General features: G+C 53.1%; 6 protein-coding genes across 6 annotated transcripts; 3 read left to right on the forward strand and 3 right to left on the reverse strand.

Annotated features, from left to right (window-relative positions):
• The first annotated feature begins 596 nt into the window (after positions 1 to 596).
• MYCFIDRAFT_60105 (uncharacterized protein) lies at positions 597 to 1,809 on the forward strand. Its single transcript, XM_007933812.1, has 2 exons — positions 597 to 878; positions 936 to 1,809. Exons 1-2 carry the CDS (start codon positions 824 to 826, stop codon positions 1,793 to 1,795), a joined length of 915 nt encoding a protein of 304 aa, XP_007932003.1. The 5' UTR covers positions 597 to 823; the 3' UTR covers positions 1,796 to 1,809.
• A 590-nt stretch (positions 1,810 to 2,399) lies between these two features.
• Positions 2,400 to 5,028, forward strand: MYCFIDRAFT_168744 (uncharacterized protein). Its single transcript, XM_007933862.1, has 5 exons — positions 2,400 to 2,652; positions 2,714 to 2,936; positions 2,987 to 3,070; positions 3,130 to 4,244; positions 4,293 to 5,028. Exons 1-5 carry the CDS (start codon positions 2,412 to 2,414, stop codon positions 4,397 to 4,399), a joined length of 1,770 nt encoding a protein of 589 aa, XP_007932053.1. The 5' UTR covers positions 2,400 to 2,411; the 3' UTR covers positions 4,400 to 5,028.
• MYCFIDRAFT_212678 (uncharacterized protein) lies at positions 4,240 to 5,028 on the reverse strand. Its single transcript, XM_007933863.1, has one exon. It carries the CDS (start codon positions 5,011 to 5,013, stop codon positions 4,537 to 4,539), a length of 477 nt encoding a protein of 158 aa, XP_007932054.1. The 5' UTR covers positions 5,014 to 5,028; the 3' UTR covers positions 4,240 to 4,536.
• Positions 5,029 to 5,136: 108 nt separating this feature from the next.
• Positions 5,137 to 7,278, reverse strand: MYCFIDRAFT_158158 (uncharacterized protein; the record flags this gene model as incomplete). Its single annotated transcript, XM_007933864.1, has 2 exons — positions 7,041 to 7,278; positions 5,137 to 6,984 (listed from the first exon to the last, which is right to left on the reverse strand). Coding segments are annotated over exons 1-2 (2,013 nt in total), but the record flags the coding sequence as incomplete, so codon positions are not given.
• Positions 7,279 to 8,596: 1,318 nt separating this feature from the next.
• MYCFIDRAFT_146504 (uncharacterized protein) lies at positions 8,597 to 9,567 on the forward strand (the record flags this gene model as incomplete). Its single annotated transcript, XM_007933865.1, has 3 exons — positions 8,597 to 8,863; positions 8,934 to 9,183; positions 9,287 to 9,567. 3 exons carry the CDS (start codon positions 8,597 to 8,599, stop codon positions 9,565 to 9,567), a joined length of 798 nt encoding a protein of 265 aa, XP_007932056.1.
• A 169-nt stretch (positions 9,568 to 9,736) lies between these two features.
• MYCFIDRAFT_42142 (uncharacterized protein) lies at positions 9,737 to 11,449 on the reverse strand (the record flags this gene model as incomplete). Its single annotated transcript, XM_007933774.1, has 1 exon — positions 9,737 to 11,449. One exon carries the CDS (start codon positions 11,447 to 11,449, stop codon positions 9,737 to 9,739), a length of 1,713 nt encoding a protein of 570 aa, XP_007931965.1.
• Between the last annotated feature and the right edge of the window lie 1,092 nt (positions 11,450 to 12,541).

The following is a 12,541-nucleotide window of genomic DNA, read 5'->3' on the forward strand; positions in this document are numbered from 1 at the left end:
GCATGTTTTCCAGCTGAGAAAGTGACGCGAAAGTGGAACGAGGCAAAGTGACCAGACCGAGGTTCCGTTCCGTCTTCCCGCCGTCCCGCTCCGTCCGTCCCGCCCGCGGCCAAAATTGGCTCCCTCGCTCCTGCCTTGACGCCTGATCAGCCTCAGCTCGGGCCCAATCACCTGATCTCCTGCAGTACCTGCAGTACGACGTCTCGAGCTCAGTAGTAACGCAGCACTCACTTCTGAGCTGAACTCACTCGACTTCTGTGTGTCTCTTTGCAGCGTTTGGACCACCTTCTCTCCGTCTCCATGATAGAAGGAAGGTGGCAGCTGTGCACGGTGGCACTTCCCCGGACTTGGCAGCTGGGGAAATCGTGGGGAGCGGCTCACTCGTACGCTTGTGGACGTGGCGCTGGCAATCACGCGCTCTGATTGGAGCGACAAAGACCTCCACTTGCTCACATCATTGCCCACGCAAGCGCGGGGTACGGGTTGTCTACTTCCATGTGACCACCTCCTGGCGCCTTGTTTAAGAGACAGCCGAAGTACCTTGGAAGTCGCTCGCTGAAACGGTTCCTTTCATTTTCCACCCCTCTCCACTCACCTCACCTTTCACACACCCTCGACTTTACCAAGGCTATCCAATACCACACCCAATCTCCAACATGTTCTCGACCGTCGCAGGCAACAGTCTGCTTTACAAGGGCGCCGCCCTGTATGCAACAACCACCGCCTTCGCCGCATTCTGGCTGACCGTCAGACAACCAATCCAAGCTGGCAAGGAGGGCCCGTACAACGTGCACCGCGTCCTTAGACAGGGCCGACGTATCCCATGGCGTCGTCTTCCGAAAGCGCTCTAATGAAGACCGCCTTAATCACTGGCGGTGGTAAGTCGTTCGGTGCAGCCTTCATGATCAACAATCCCGCTGACCCATCCTCCACAGCCAGTGGCATGGGCCTTGAAGTTGCTAAGGCCCTTGCGAATCGAGGAGATTGGCATGTACATCTCCTCGATCTTAATGCCGACCGGGGACACGAAGCAGTGACCACCATTGGCAATGACAAAGCAACATTTCACGAAACAAACGTACTGGACTACGACTCTCTCGCGAACACATTTCAGAAAGCATACGACTCCTCGAGCAGGCTCGACTTTGTGTTTGCCAACGCTGGCATAGTTGAGAGGTTCAACTTCTACGAATCGCATCCGAGCGGCACACCGCCACCTCCACCAGACCAACTAGTCATTGACCTCAATCTAAAATCAGTCATCAACACAGTCTGGCTCTCGCAGCACTACTTCCGTCAATCAGCCCAGAGTGATGACAAGAATCTCATCATCACTGCGAGCGTCGGTGCCATCTATCGCTGCCAGGTTTCCCCATCGTATTGCGCCTCCAAACATGGCGTACTAGGACTGATGCGAAGTATTGCTCCACACTTCTACAAGTACGATGGCATTAGGGTAAACGCTATATGCCCAGCATCGGTGAAGACCAATCTCCTGGACTCGACGGCATGGAACACCTTCCCAGATGACGTGTTTGTACCGATTGAGAAGGTTGTCGAAGCATGCCTACTCCTCATCGATGGCAAAGACAGTGAAGGCAAGCTGCTGGAGCCTGAGTCGCGTCATGAATCCACCGGTGAGGCGACAGGTGGCGTGACAGCTGATCACAAGTTGTTTGGGCATGCGGTGGAGCTCTCTGGGCTGAAGATGTATCATCGTAGACAACCTGATTATGCTGATGCCCATCTTGCTCGGTGCATGAAAGCGACTGAGCGAGACACATATCTCGAATAACATGTTGCTGGTCCAGATCTCCACCTCTCTCTTCCTCCCTTTTCTTGTACGAAGTTCTCAGAGCCATTGTCGACGTTTCGACATGCCTTTGTGCCTCTACACTGACTCACTGGCACACGAACGATATGTAAGTAACATATCCTACACCGTGTTAGTGGGAGTCTGGAGTCCTCACGCTCTCTTAGAGTATCAGGCTCCTTTCTCATGGTCTTATCTGACATTACTTTGGCAATCTTGCGACCGCGACAACCCGCGGGTACACTTCTCCGAAGTAAGTGTTGCGTCGGAGGTAGCGGCCCACAAGCTCGAGTGGGTCGCCAGAGACATGCGAACTGATCCCGTGGTACAGCCTCTGCTTTTGAGGCTCTCAATGCAATGATAATCGCTACCGACAGGATGCGAGGCATTGTCTGAGCTGGTCAGGCTACACCGAGGACGGTAAGAAGCTCCCCTGTCCGTGTAGCCAACGAGCGTAGGTGATGGATAAAATGTACCTTTGGAGTGTAGCTTGTATGCTGCATTGCTCTTTCAATCTTACTTCGAACCTCCTCATCGACCGGTAATGACAATGCGTTCCGCCGACAACGAGCTCACGCCCTCTGGTGGGCAGTCGACAATGCCTAGCGTCGTAAGCGGCGTCAATGGTGTCGCGCAAAGCTACGATTACCCTGAAACAACGCCGGACGGACCGTATCGGGTGTTGGATCAATATCACAGCAAGCCCAGAAGATTGCGAGTAGCATGCGTTGGCGCTGGTGCTTCAGGCTTATGCTTAGCATACAAGATGAACAAGATGCTTGAACCTGGATCGTGGGAGTTGACGCTTTTTGACAAGAACAAGCATTTTGGAGGCACTTGTAGGGCTATTCTTATTCTCAGCAGTGATCATCGATATGGCCTTGTTAATGGTTGCTGTAGGGCTAGAGAACACATATCCAGGCGTTGCTTGCGACATCCCGAGCCACAACTATACCTTCACGTGGGACCCGAATCCAGATTGGTCGCACTTCTTTGCGTATGGCCCAGAGATCCAACAGTACTTTGAGAACTTTGCGAAGAGACATGGAAGTGAGAGATACATGAAGCTGAACACCAAGGTGGTCGAATGTCGGTGGGATGAAGAGCAAGGTGTTTGGAACATGTGAGTCGACGCCTGAAGGTAAGGTGATCCCTTAATGACGAATTGAACAGCACACTCGAAGACCAGACATCCAAAGAGACATGGCAAGACTGGGCACACGTGGTTGTCAACGGCACTGGTATTCTTAATAACTGGTAGAGTTCTCGACTTCTGCATTGCAGGGACTGTCGCTAACGCATTTGATTCCGACCAGGCAATGGCCAGACATCCCGGGTATCCACGACTTTGCAGGTCCAAAGATGCACAGCGCCAGCTGGGACCATAGCGTCGACCTCGATGGCAAGACGATTGGCGTAATCGGAAACGGCTCCAGTTCCGTACAAATTGTCCCTCAACTCCAAAAGATTGCGAAGAACCTCCAAGTATACATCCGCTCCTCGACGTGGATCAGTCCTCCCTTCGGCGCAGGAGCTTTAACGACAGTTCACAAAGGCAAGGATGTTGACCCAGGCCAAAGACAATATGAATTCACAGAAGAAGACCGAAAGAAGTTCCGAGAAGACCCAGAGTTCCATCTCCAATTCCGGAAAGGCATTGAAGCTGAGATCAACGGCCTGTTCGGTATGTATAAGCAAGGTTCTGAGTTGTCGAATACTTTCCGGAAAGTCATCACAGAAGAAATGAATAGGCGTATGGGGCCTGGTCATCAAGAGCTGAAGGACTTCATCATACCAAGCTGGTCGCCCGGGTGTCGCAGGATCTCGCCTGGTGATGGCTATCTTGAAGCCTTGGTCCAGGATAATGTCGAGCCAGTACTGGTAGAAATTGAGAAAGTGACTCCAAACGGAATCCTGACCAAGGACGGGGTTGAGCATAAAATGGACGTGCTGGTCTGCGCGACAGGCTTCAAAGTCGCTTTCCAGCCTGCTTTTAAGGTGATCAACGCTGCCGGCAAAAGTGTCCAGGAAGATTGGGAAGAACGAGGCGGTGTCAACCTCTACCTGGGAGTCTCAGCTCCGCGCTTCCCTAACTTCTATGTGATTGTAGGGCCCGGCGCAACTTGGAGCAATGGCACTTTGCTACCGTCCATTGAGACAACGATTGAGTATTCGGTCAAGATGATGAAGAAGATCCAAACGGAACACATCAAGGCGATAGACGTTCAGCAAGAGGCTCTTGACGATATTTACGCTCATTTTGATGAGTTTCATAAAGAAACGGTCTGGCAGGAAGAATGTCGGAGTTGGTTTAAGGATGGCAAGATCAAGAACCGAATCTACCTCTGGCCGGGAAGCACGATACACTTCCTTAAAACGATTAAAGAGCCCAGAATGGAGGACTACAATATTCGCTGGCGATACAAAAACAGTAAGCCATCATAATATGCCTTCAATTGCGTGCTGACTAGGAGTACAGGATTTGCCTTCTTAGGCAACGGAGATGTCAAGGCGACTGCGAGTCGAGATGTCGCTGGACTGAGCACTTATATGCGGAACAGCGATCATGAGTGGACTGTCGACTGAGCATTTTGATGACGATGCAGGCTAGAGCAGTGGGACCAGCCAGCGTCATCTTTGATTCAAGTGCAAGATTGTCGATCCCAAGTAGTGGGTGACGGCCCAGCCATGGCCACATCATTGCGATGTAGACGTGTTCAACCTCAGCCATTTATAATGCCGCCCATGGGCGGAGAATGATAATTGTTGGGTGCTTGACGGCCTCGGGGTGGATAGCCATCCAGATCTGTACTGACGTCCGCAGCTGATCCAGCATGCCACCTTGACCAATCCTCCGCGGATGGCAGGCCATGAAGGAATTCGATATTGCCAATTTCACGTTCAGATAGTGCAGGCAGGTCTCCTAGATTCGGGACCGGCCCAAAGCCATGGTTGCTGAAGTCCGGAGAGATCATCCAGTCGTGCTCAACACCAGAGATGGGCATATGAGCGGGTGCTGACGTTAAAGGGCGGTGTTGCGGGTCGAGGGGTTGCATTGGTGGCCAAGGTGGCGCCTCGCTCTGCGGCGTGACTATAACGTAGGACGATGGATCAATAATTGGTGCTTGTTGCGATATATGGCTCCCTTCAGAAGCAGCATCGCTAGCACGGTGGTTTCGTTGTGGCGTAGGCGGCGGCATTGCTGTCTTTGCTAGATTTGAGCGGCTCGTCTGTCTCCTTTTAAGTGAACCTCGATCCGTTTCCAGTGTTGTACTGCCTCTGCGTGCTGGAATGGCCACCTTCTCTGGACTGATAGGACCTCCTCGCAATTCGACCATGCATGCGTTCAAGACTGCTGCCATCCTTTCGGCGGGCTGGTAAGCATGAGCCATATCTTGTAATGCGGCATGCAAGACCTCGAGGTACTGCATGTTATTGTTGCGATCTGTGGCATCTGGCATGTAAGCCAATGCTGCGATCAGCGCTTGGGACGCTGCACCGGCGTGCTGCATTCCAATGCAGAAGATCTGCTTTCCGTCGTACCGCTGTCGATGTTGCCAAAATATACGAGCCATGGCTACGGCGGACTTTGTGCATATTGCTCGACTAGCCTTGGAGAAGTGGCTGTCCAGAGTGTTGACCTCCTCCGTATCTCCACCATTTGGATCGTCGTAGCGAGCGAACGGACGATGGAGCAGTATTAAAATAGCATGGTACTGCTGATGCAGGAGAAAGAACGACAGTGGCGCATCTGTGCGATTCTCCTCGGTGTAGCGAAGCTCCGGAGGGAGTCGCGATGCCCAGTTGTGAATCTCTCGATCGAGCGTGGCCATCTTGAAGTACGCTGCTTGGTCCGGCCCCTGGACATTATCGTGTGACTTTCGAAATTCCGCATATTCCACGATCTTGCCCGCGATCTCCATGAGCTCGATCAGAGCTTCATATATACGCGTATGCAAGCTCTTGCTTGGTCCTGCGGGCATGCATGTGCCAAGTCTCTCGAACTGATCGGCCAACGAGTAGACTTCAAGATCGACGCTCTTCATCGTCAAAGGTCTTCCGAGGAACAAGCTCCAGTAGCGATCGTAGATGACGCACGCCCACAATGTCATCCGTCGGATGTCCATCTCTCTCTGCGACAATCCGGCGTTCCTGCTGTCGAGCTGCAGACCGATATCGTAGCAAAGGCGCATGGCCATTCCGGAGAAGATCCAGCCTGCATTGTCGCGCCCGACTCCTACTTCCTGATCACCGAGGATCAACAGCGCAGCAATGGACGGGATTCCACCAGGTCGTTCCAACTCCAGGTCGAGCATATACTTGGCTTCGCGATGGAGCGTACTTTCGCGGTCTGGCAGAGCAATGCGTTGCATGTCGGGGCGGGTCTTGTCCGAGAATCTGTAGCCCATGGCTAGAATACATACATGCAGAAAGCCGGAGTAGAACTGAGTTCTACCGTGTTCGCAATCTTCGTTGAAGGCTTCTTCGTGAACCACATGTAAGACTGAGTTGTAATGCTGCCAGAAGAGTTGCATCAGGTAGTCATGAGTTTCGATGGGCAGCGTTCGGATGATCTTTTCTGCTCGTCGAGCTTGCTCGGCACTCTCGCGAGTACTCTTGCTCTCGTCAAGATCCAGCTCAGAATAGATGTGGCAATTGACAGTGCCTCCGTAGAACCTTAGGCGGCCAGAAAGCTGGTCGAATGACAGATGCCCGCGAGTAGACAGCAGCCGGTTGACCAGGCCATCTGTCTTGGCATCCATTGGCGTCCCAGCGCTTCCGTCTCGCTCACTCCGATTCTCTGTGCTGGCCGACGATGCAAGATGAGAGGCCTCATAGCTTTCATCTGGCACGCTTGTTGGACTTGGTTCCTCTGGGGCTGGCGAATCATGCTTGGCTCCAGGATGGCTCTGCACAGGTGCCGGGCGAAGGGGCGAGTCGTCTCCATCTGCATGTAACGTTCCCCTGGTCGTCTTGGGTGGATAGACGACAGGCGGCAGAGCTTCGCCTTTATCTCTGAGCATGGACTCAAGCATCGACACGCGGTCTGTCAGTGCGCTCATGTAGGCTCTCGAGATCGGTCGCCGTCTCTCATCGTCATTCTTAATGATGCATTCGGTGCGCGCTCTGGTGCATTGAAGGCATTCGGCGCTGCCCGGCGGCACGACGCACTTGATGGGTGTTCAGCAATGATCGATTCGCTGCTGGAAGTGCACGCCTGACATACCCGGATTCGTCGTTCACGACATGTTGCACAAGCTACAGACGCTCTATGGCGGGACTTCTGGCGCTTGCCACTGCCTGCTGTGTCGGCATCGGCGTGTGGTTGGGAGTCGGTGCTGCTGGGAACATCTGCTGTCGCCACGGCCGAAGCATTTGTCACCGGCTGCATGTCGGATGGTCAGCTGACATCAGGCCCTGGCAGGAACAGTACTGGGTAGAATGGACGGAGGAGGCGTGAGAGGGGGAGGGGGAGGGGAGCGAGTGTGCAAGCAGGACGGCAGTCGACCGCATTGATATTATGCACTGCACAGCACTGCACTGCACAGCGGCGCAGAGGACGCGGTGCTCTTTCGACCTGATCGCCGAACATGCATCGGCCAGACCCTGCCGCAGCCGCAGCCGCACCGCAACGGCCACCGCAACGGCCACCGCAGCCAATCCTGGGCCACCTTCGATGATACTGCCAAGTTCAGGGAACGAGTCAAGAAGGTGCCGGGAAGGGCCCGGACGCGCGAGGCGTGAGAGGTGGTGGAGGCATGGAGCTGGAGCCATGCCGTACGTAGGGCTAGAGCTGGAGCCATACTATACGTAGAGGCTAGAGCTGGAGCCATACTATACGTAGAGGCTAGAGCTGGAGCCATACTATACGTAGAGGCTAGAGCTGGAGCCATGCCGTACGTAGGGCTAGAGCTGGAGCCATGCCATACGTAGGGCTAGAGCTGGAGCCATGCCATACGTAGGGCTAGAGCTGGAGCCATACTAAGTATACGTAGAGGCTAGAGCTGGAGCCATGCCATACGTAGGGCTAGAGCTGGAGCCATACTATACGTAGAGGCTAGAGCTGGAGCCATACTAAGTATACGTAGAGGCTAGAGCTGGAGCCATGCCATACGTAGGGCTAGAGCTGGAGCCATAGAATACCAGCCATTCCGACCCTTCCTTTTCTCCGCCGCCCCCCAATGTGGGCCAGCTCAGGCCGGAAGCACTTTCTTCTTCGACCTCTGAGTCTCATACAGCCTTACATCCCGTCAGACACCGACCAAGGCGTGACCCTGTGCCGTACCTTCTACACACCATCGCACGCCGCACGCCGCACGCCGCACGACCACGCCCATGTTCTGCACAAGCCTCGGCCGAATACAATGTCGTCCATATCAGACTCGACGAGCCGGCGATCAGAAGCAGAAGCACTTCTTATACTGCCCAGCCTACGTACCATCCATCCATGCCAAGCTTGACGCGGAAACGATGAGCCGCCGCTTCGGCCTGCGTTACCCGCGCCGTGACAGAACTTACATGACTCGGGAGCTGATCCATTGACCTCGCTACTAACTCCTCTGCTTCCAGAAGAAGGCATTGACGATGGATAATGACTTGAGCGGTGCGGAAGGTCAAAGTCTTGACCTTTTTGTCCTTCCTCCTGTCTGCATCCCTGAACCCGCATAATTCTCGGCGTCTTCCCGAGTGCAGGCAGAGGGCCTGACAAGATCATCATCAGAACACTTCGTCAGAAACCTTGCTCTGGATCAGGCATCTCAGCCCTGTCTATCGCAACCTGACATGGCGAACCTGCTCCGCGGCACGGCATTCATTACAGGAGCTGCTTCAGGTATTGGCCAATGCACAGCATATGCCCTGGCAAAGCATGGCGTCAAACGACTGGCCCTTTGCGATATTCGACCAGAAGCACTGAAAGATACGACCGAGCGACTCAAGACGAATCACCAGGATGTAGAAGTCCTCAATGTCGAGATGGACACGAGTCGAGAAGACTCAGTCAAGTCTGCTGTCAACCAAACCGTCAAAGCCTTTGATCGGATCGATATTGTACACGCCCAAAACCTAATCACATCCTTCAAGCTTCCTTCGTATTCTGACTCTGTGTTCCTCATTCTAGGCAATCAACAACGCAGGCATCGCCGGAACCCCAAAACCCTCCCACGAAAGTACACTCGACGATTTTCAGAAAGTCGTTTCTATCAATCTGAATGGTGTCTGGCTATGCCAAAGATCTCAGATCTTGCAAATGCTCACACAAGAATATCTGTCTCCCGCTCCGAGAGGGAGTCGAGGTGTGATCGTCAATGTGGCTTCGATGTTAGGCCTCGTCGCTTCTAGCCCGGGCACGCCTGCTTGTGCATACGTAAGTCGTCATCAACCAGCATCTGAAGTTTTGCAGCCATGACCTTCTCGGCATTATTTCCTCGTCCACTCAACATCACACAGCCGACGTTGATGCTATGTAGACAGCGACAAAACACGCCGTCATGGGCCTCACGAAAACAGATGCCGTGACTTATGCGAAAGATGGCATTCGGATCAATGCCATTTGTCCGGGATATATTGCAACTCCTCTACTAACATCTGCCACTGCAGCTGGAGTCATGAGTGAAGAGGTTGCGAAGGTGCCTATGAGGAGATTGGGGGAAATGCAAGAGATTGCAGATGCCATCACATTTTTGAGTGGCGAGATGAGTAGTTTCATGTGCGGGAGCGGGCTAGTGGTCGATGGGGGGTATACAGCTCAGTGAAAACAAGGTCAAGAAAAGCAAAGCCTTTTCACGACAAACAACCTACATGTATGTACCTGCTATACAGTGCTACGATCTACTGCATCATAATTTCGCCGCTTTCCTGCCAGAGAACTCAACACCCGCACCCGCACCTGCACTCCTGTCAACACTGCTAGAACCTACTGCGTCATAATTTCTCCGCTTTCCTGCCAGAGAAGTCGACACCCGCACCTGCACTCCTGTCAACAGTGCCACTCTTCGTCAAAACCTTTCTCCTCTTGCCCTTACTCAACCACTCTCCATCATCTTTCTCTCGGATGTAATAAGCCCAATCAGCAGTTTCATCTAATTCCGTCTGACTATACCCATTGCCCAGCCACGCGAACCTATTGCCCTCATATTCGATTTCGAAGTCCTCGTACCTCACTTCACTCAACGCCTCGATATAGTGCAAGGTACTACCAGGCCAGAGCGCCGTGATGGGAGCATCGATTTCACCGCTCTTGTACCATGAACGACAAGGGTCCGACCAGACGGTGTTTTTCATGAAACGATTCTTGTGAGCGATAAAGTCTTCTACTGCTTCGGCTTTCGGGTAGAATGATTTTATGTTATGGGTTTGGTAGTGGTCGATTAGCTTACAGACAGTATCTGCCTCCTTTTCGATGGCCGACAATACGGGACCATTTCCGATGGGACAGTTGGGACCGAGGAAGATGAGATAGTTTGGGAACTCGGGGGCTGCAATTCCGAGGTAGGATTTTGGTTCCTTGGCCCATACATCTTGGAGGTTTTGGCCGGCGGCGTTTATGACTGGAAAGCGCGGTTTGAAGGTTGTGTCGAAGCCGGTGGCGCAGATGAGGATGTCGATTGGATATTCTTTGCCGTCGTCGCAGACGCAGCCTCGTTCAGTGATCTTCTCGATCTCGCCGTAGACGGTTGTGACGTTAGGCTTGGTGAGGGTTTCGAGGTAGTTGACTCCTGGAGTCAGGCGTCTGCAGCCTACACTCCATTCGGGGATGAGTTTGGAGATGAGGTCTTCGTCACCGAGTTTTTCCTTCATTTGCTGGACCATATAGTCGTGGGTTTCGTTGTTGACGTTGGTGTTCTTGAGGAAGAGGGCGAATTGGCCATTGAGCCCGGTCTCGATATTCTTGCGGTATTCAGTGAGCTTCCCTGGTTCTTTGGCGAACGCCTCGCGCTCTTCAGGACTAAAAATGTGCTGTTCCAAACCCTGCACTGGTGATACCCAAGTTGGCTCGCGGATGAAGGTTGTGACGTGTTTGACGTGAGGTTGGATCGCTGGCAAGACCTGAATGCCGCTTGAGCCATTCCCGATCAAGCCAACGTTTTTGCCTGTGAGATCGACGGACTCATCCCAGTTCGCCGTGTGCAGCAATGTGCCCTTGAAGTCGAAAAGACCTGGTATCGCTGGCCATCTCCAATTATTGAGGATGCCAGAAGCGTTGATGAGAATGTCACACGAGTCATTGAATTCCGCGTTAGTCGCGAGGTCTTTCACGCTGATGTCCCATCCAGCTTGCTCGGAATTCCAGATCGCGCCAGTGACTTGATGCTTCGTCTTTACATATGAATGCAAGTGATACTTGGCTGCAAAGTCGTTGAAATACTTGTAGATTTCGGCTGAGCTAGCATAGACCGCACTCCAGTCCAGCTTTGGCTCAAAGGACCAAGTGTAGTTGTGTGATGGCACGTCGCAACTACACCCAGGATACTTGTTCTCCCACCATGTCCCGCTGACTTGTTCGTTCTTCTCATAGACGACCAAATCCACATTCTGAAAATGCCGTTGGATTTTGTACGCGAAGAGGAGACCACTAGCTCCAGCGCCAACGCAGATGACCTTTACGTTCCGCTCCTGGTGGATTGGGCCATTCATTCTCCTCCGCACATCATCTTCCGCTCGATTCTTTCGTTTGCCCAGTGAAGGCAGATGCGTTGCCTCACGGATGGGAAAGTCGGCCATGGGAGCAAGACTCTGGATTCGAACTTGGGCAAATGCTGAAGTTCGTGTTTCTCGATGCCACTAAGTTGTTACGTGTCGTGTTTGAAAGATTAAGAGCCTAGAGCGGGATGCTGCGCAGGTCAATGTAAGGTAGGAGAGGAAGAATTGGCAAGCTTCTTTCGGAGGTGAAGGACTTCTCTCGCGCTATGGAAGAAGAAGTCGAGCATAGGCCCGTTTGCTATGTATGGCGATCCGTCGCACAAAGCGTCAGGTAGGCGCTCACACCGAATAATCATCGGCTTGTCTGCATGGTTGGCTGCACATATCCTTGTGAACCTCGGAGAGTGGCGAGCGACTGTCACGCTGCCGAATCGGATACGTACATAGCATGGTGAGGAAGCAGCAGACATATGCAATGCGATTCAGTAAGATGCTCGTGGCATTCGGCAGCGAGTCGTCTAGCGGGACATGTCTGCGGCTATCGGCTTGCTGTATATTCACGGCTCCGCCTTTCGAGGAGAAGCCAAGAAGAGGCGTGGAGAAGGTGGAGGACGGAGAAGGACAGGCATATTGAAGGCGGATGGAGGTCACGGAGCACCCGACGATGCGGTCGACCGTCGACGATGGTGCAGACAGACGAAGAATGTGTGCCGAAGACTCAACGGCCGGGTGGGTGGTGGGTGGCATGTAAGTGAAAGAAAGTGAAGAGAGCATGAGTAAGCGGTTGTCTGTGACAACCAGATGGCGCACGGATGTTGTGCCAACTTTCACGCGCGGCCAAACTCCCGCCGTCGAATTAGATTAATCAGACAACATCACATTCCAGAGACGCATTGAGCATATTCTAAGAAGCCCAAAATGGACTCGCCATCTGCGCAGCTGATGCACGGCGCCGAGGAGAGCATGATCCACTTCGACCATCACGAAGCCAGCTCACCGTTTGTGACGGAGGCGGAGAGCAGGCTGGTCAGTCAACAATGGGACGCGTCGGTAGAAAGTAAAGAGGAAGAGACTATGGACATCTTT

Source organism: Pseudocercospora fijiensis (genome assembly GCF_000340215.1).
Source record: "Pseudocercospora fijiensis CIRAD86 unplaced genomic scaffold MYCFIscaffold_12, whole genome shotgun sequence".
Classification (NCBI taxonomy): domain Eukaryota; kingdom Fungi; phylum Ascomycota; class Dothideomycetes; order Mycosphaerellales; family Mycosphaerellaceae; genus Pseudocercospora; species Pseudocercospora fijiensis.

What these genes read in the sequence shown, in the direction of transcription:
- MYCFIDRAFT_168744 (XM_007933862.1), top strand. Translation starts at nt 2,412, where the DNA reads ATGCCTAGCGTCGTAAGCGGCGTCAATGGTGTCGCGCAAAGCTACGAT. An exon ending in CAAGCATTTTGGAGGCACTT is followed by an intron (nt 2,653 to 2,713) that starts GTAGGGCTATTC and finishes TGGTTGCTGTAG; the next exon opens with GGCTAGAGAACACATATCCA. An exon ending in GAGCAAGGTGTTTGGAACAT is followed by an intron (nt 2,937 to 2,986) that starts GTGAGTCGACGC and finishes CGAATTGAACAG; the next exon opens with CACACTCGAAGACCAGACAT.
- MYCFIDRAFT_60105 (XM_007933812.1), top strand. Translation starts at nt 824, where the DNA reads ATGGCGTCGTCTTCCGAAAGCGCTCTAATGAAGACCGCCTTAATCACT. An exon ending in CGCCTTAATCACTGGCGGTG is followed by an intron (nt 879 to 935) that starts GTAAGTCGTTCG and finishes CATCCTCCACAG; the next exon opens with CCAGTGGCATGGGCCTTGAA.
- MYCFIDRAFT_212678 (XM_007933863.1), bottom strand. Translation starts at nt 5,013, where the DNA reads ATGCCGCCGCCTACGCCACAACGAAACCACCGTGCTAGCGATGCTGCT.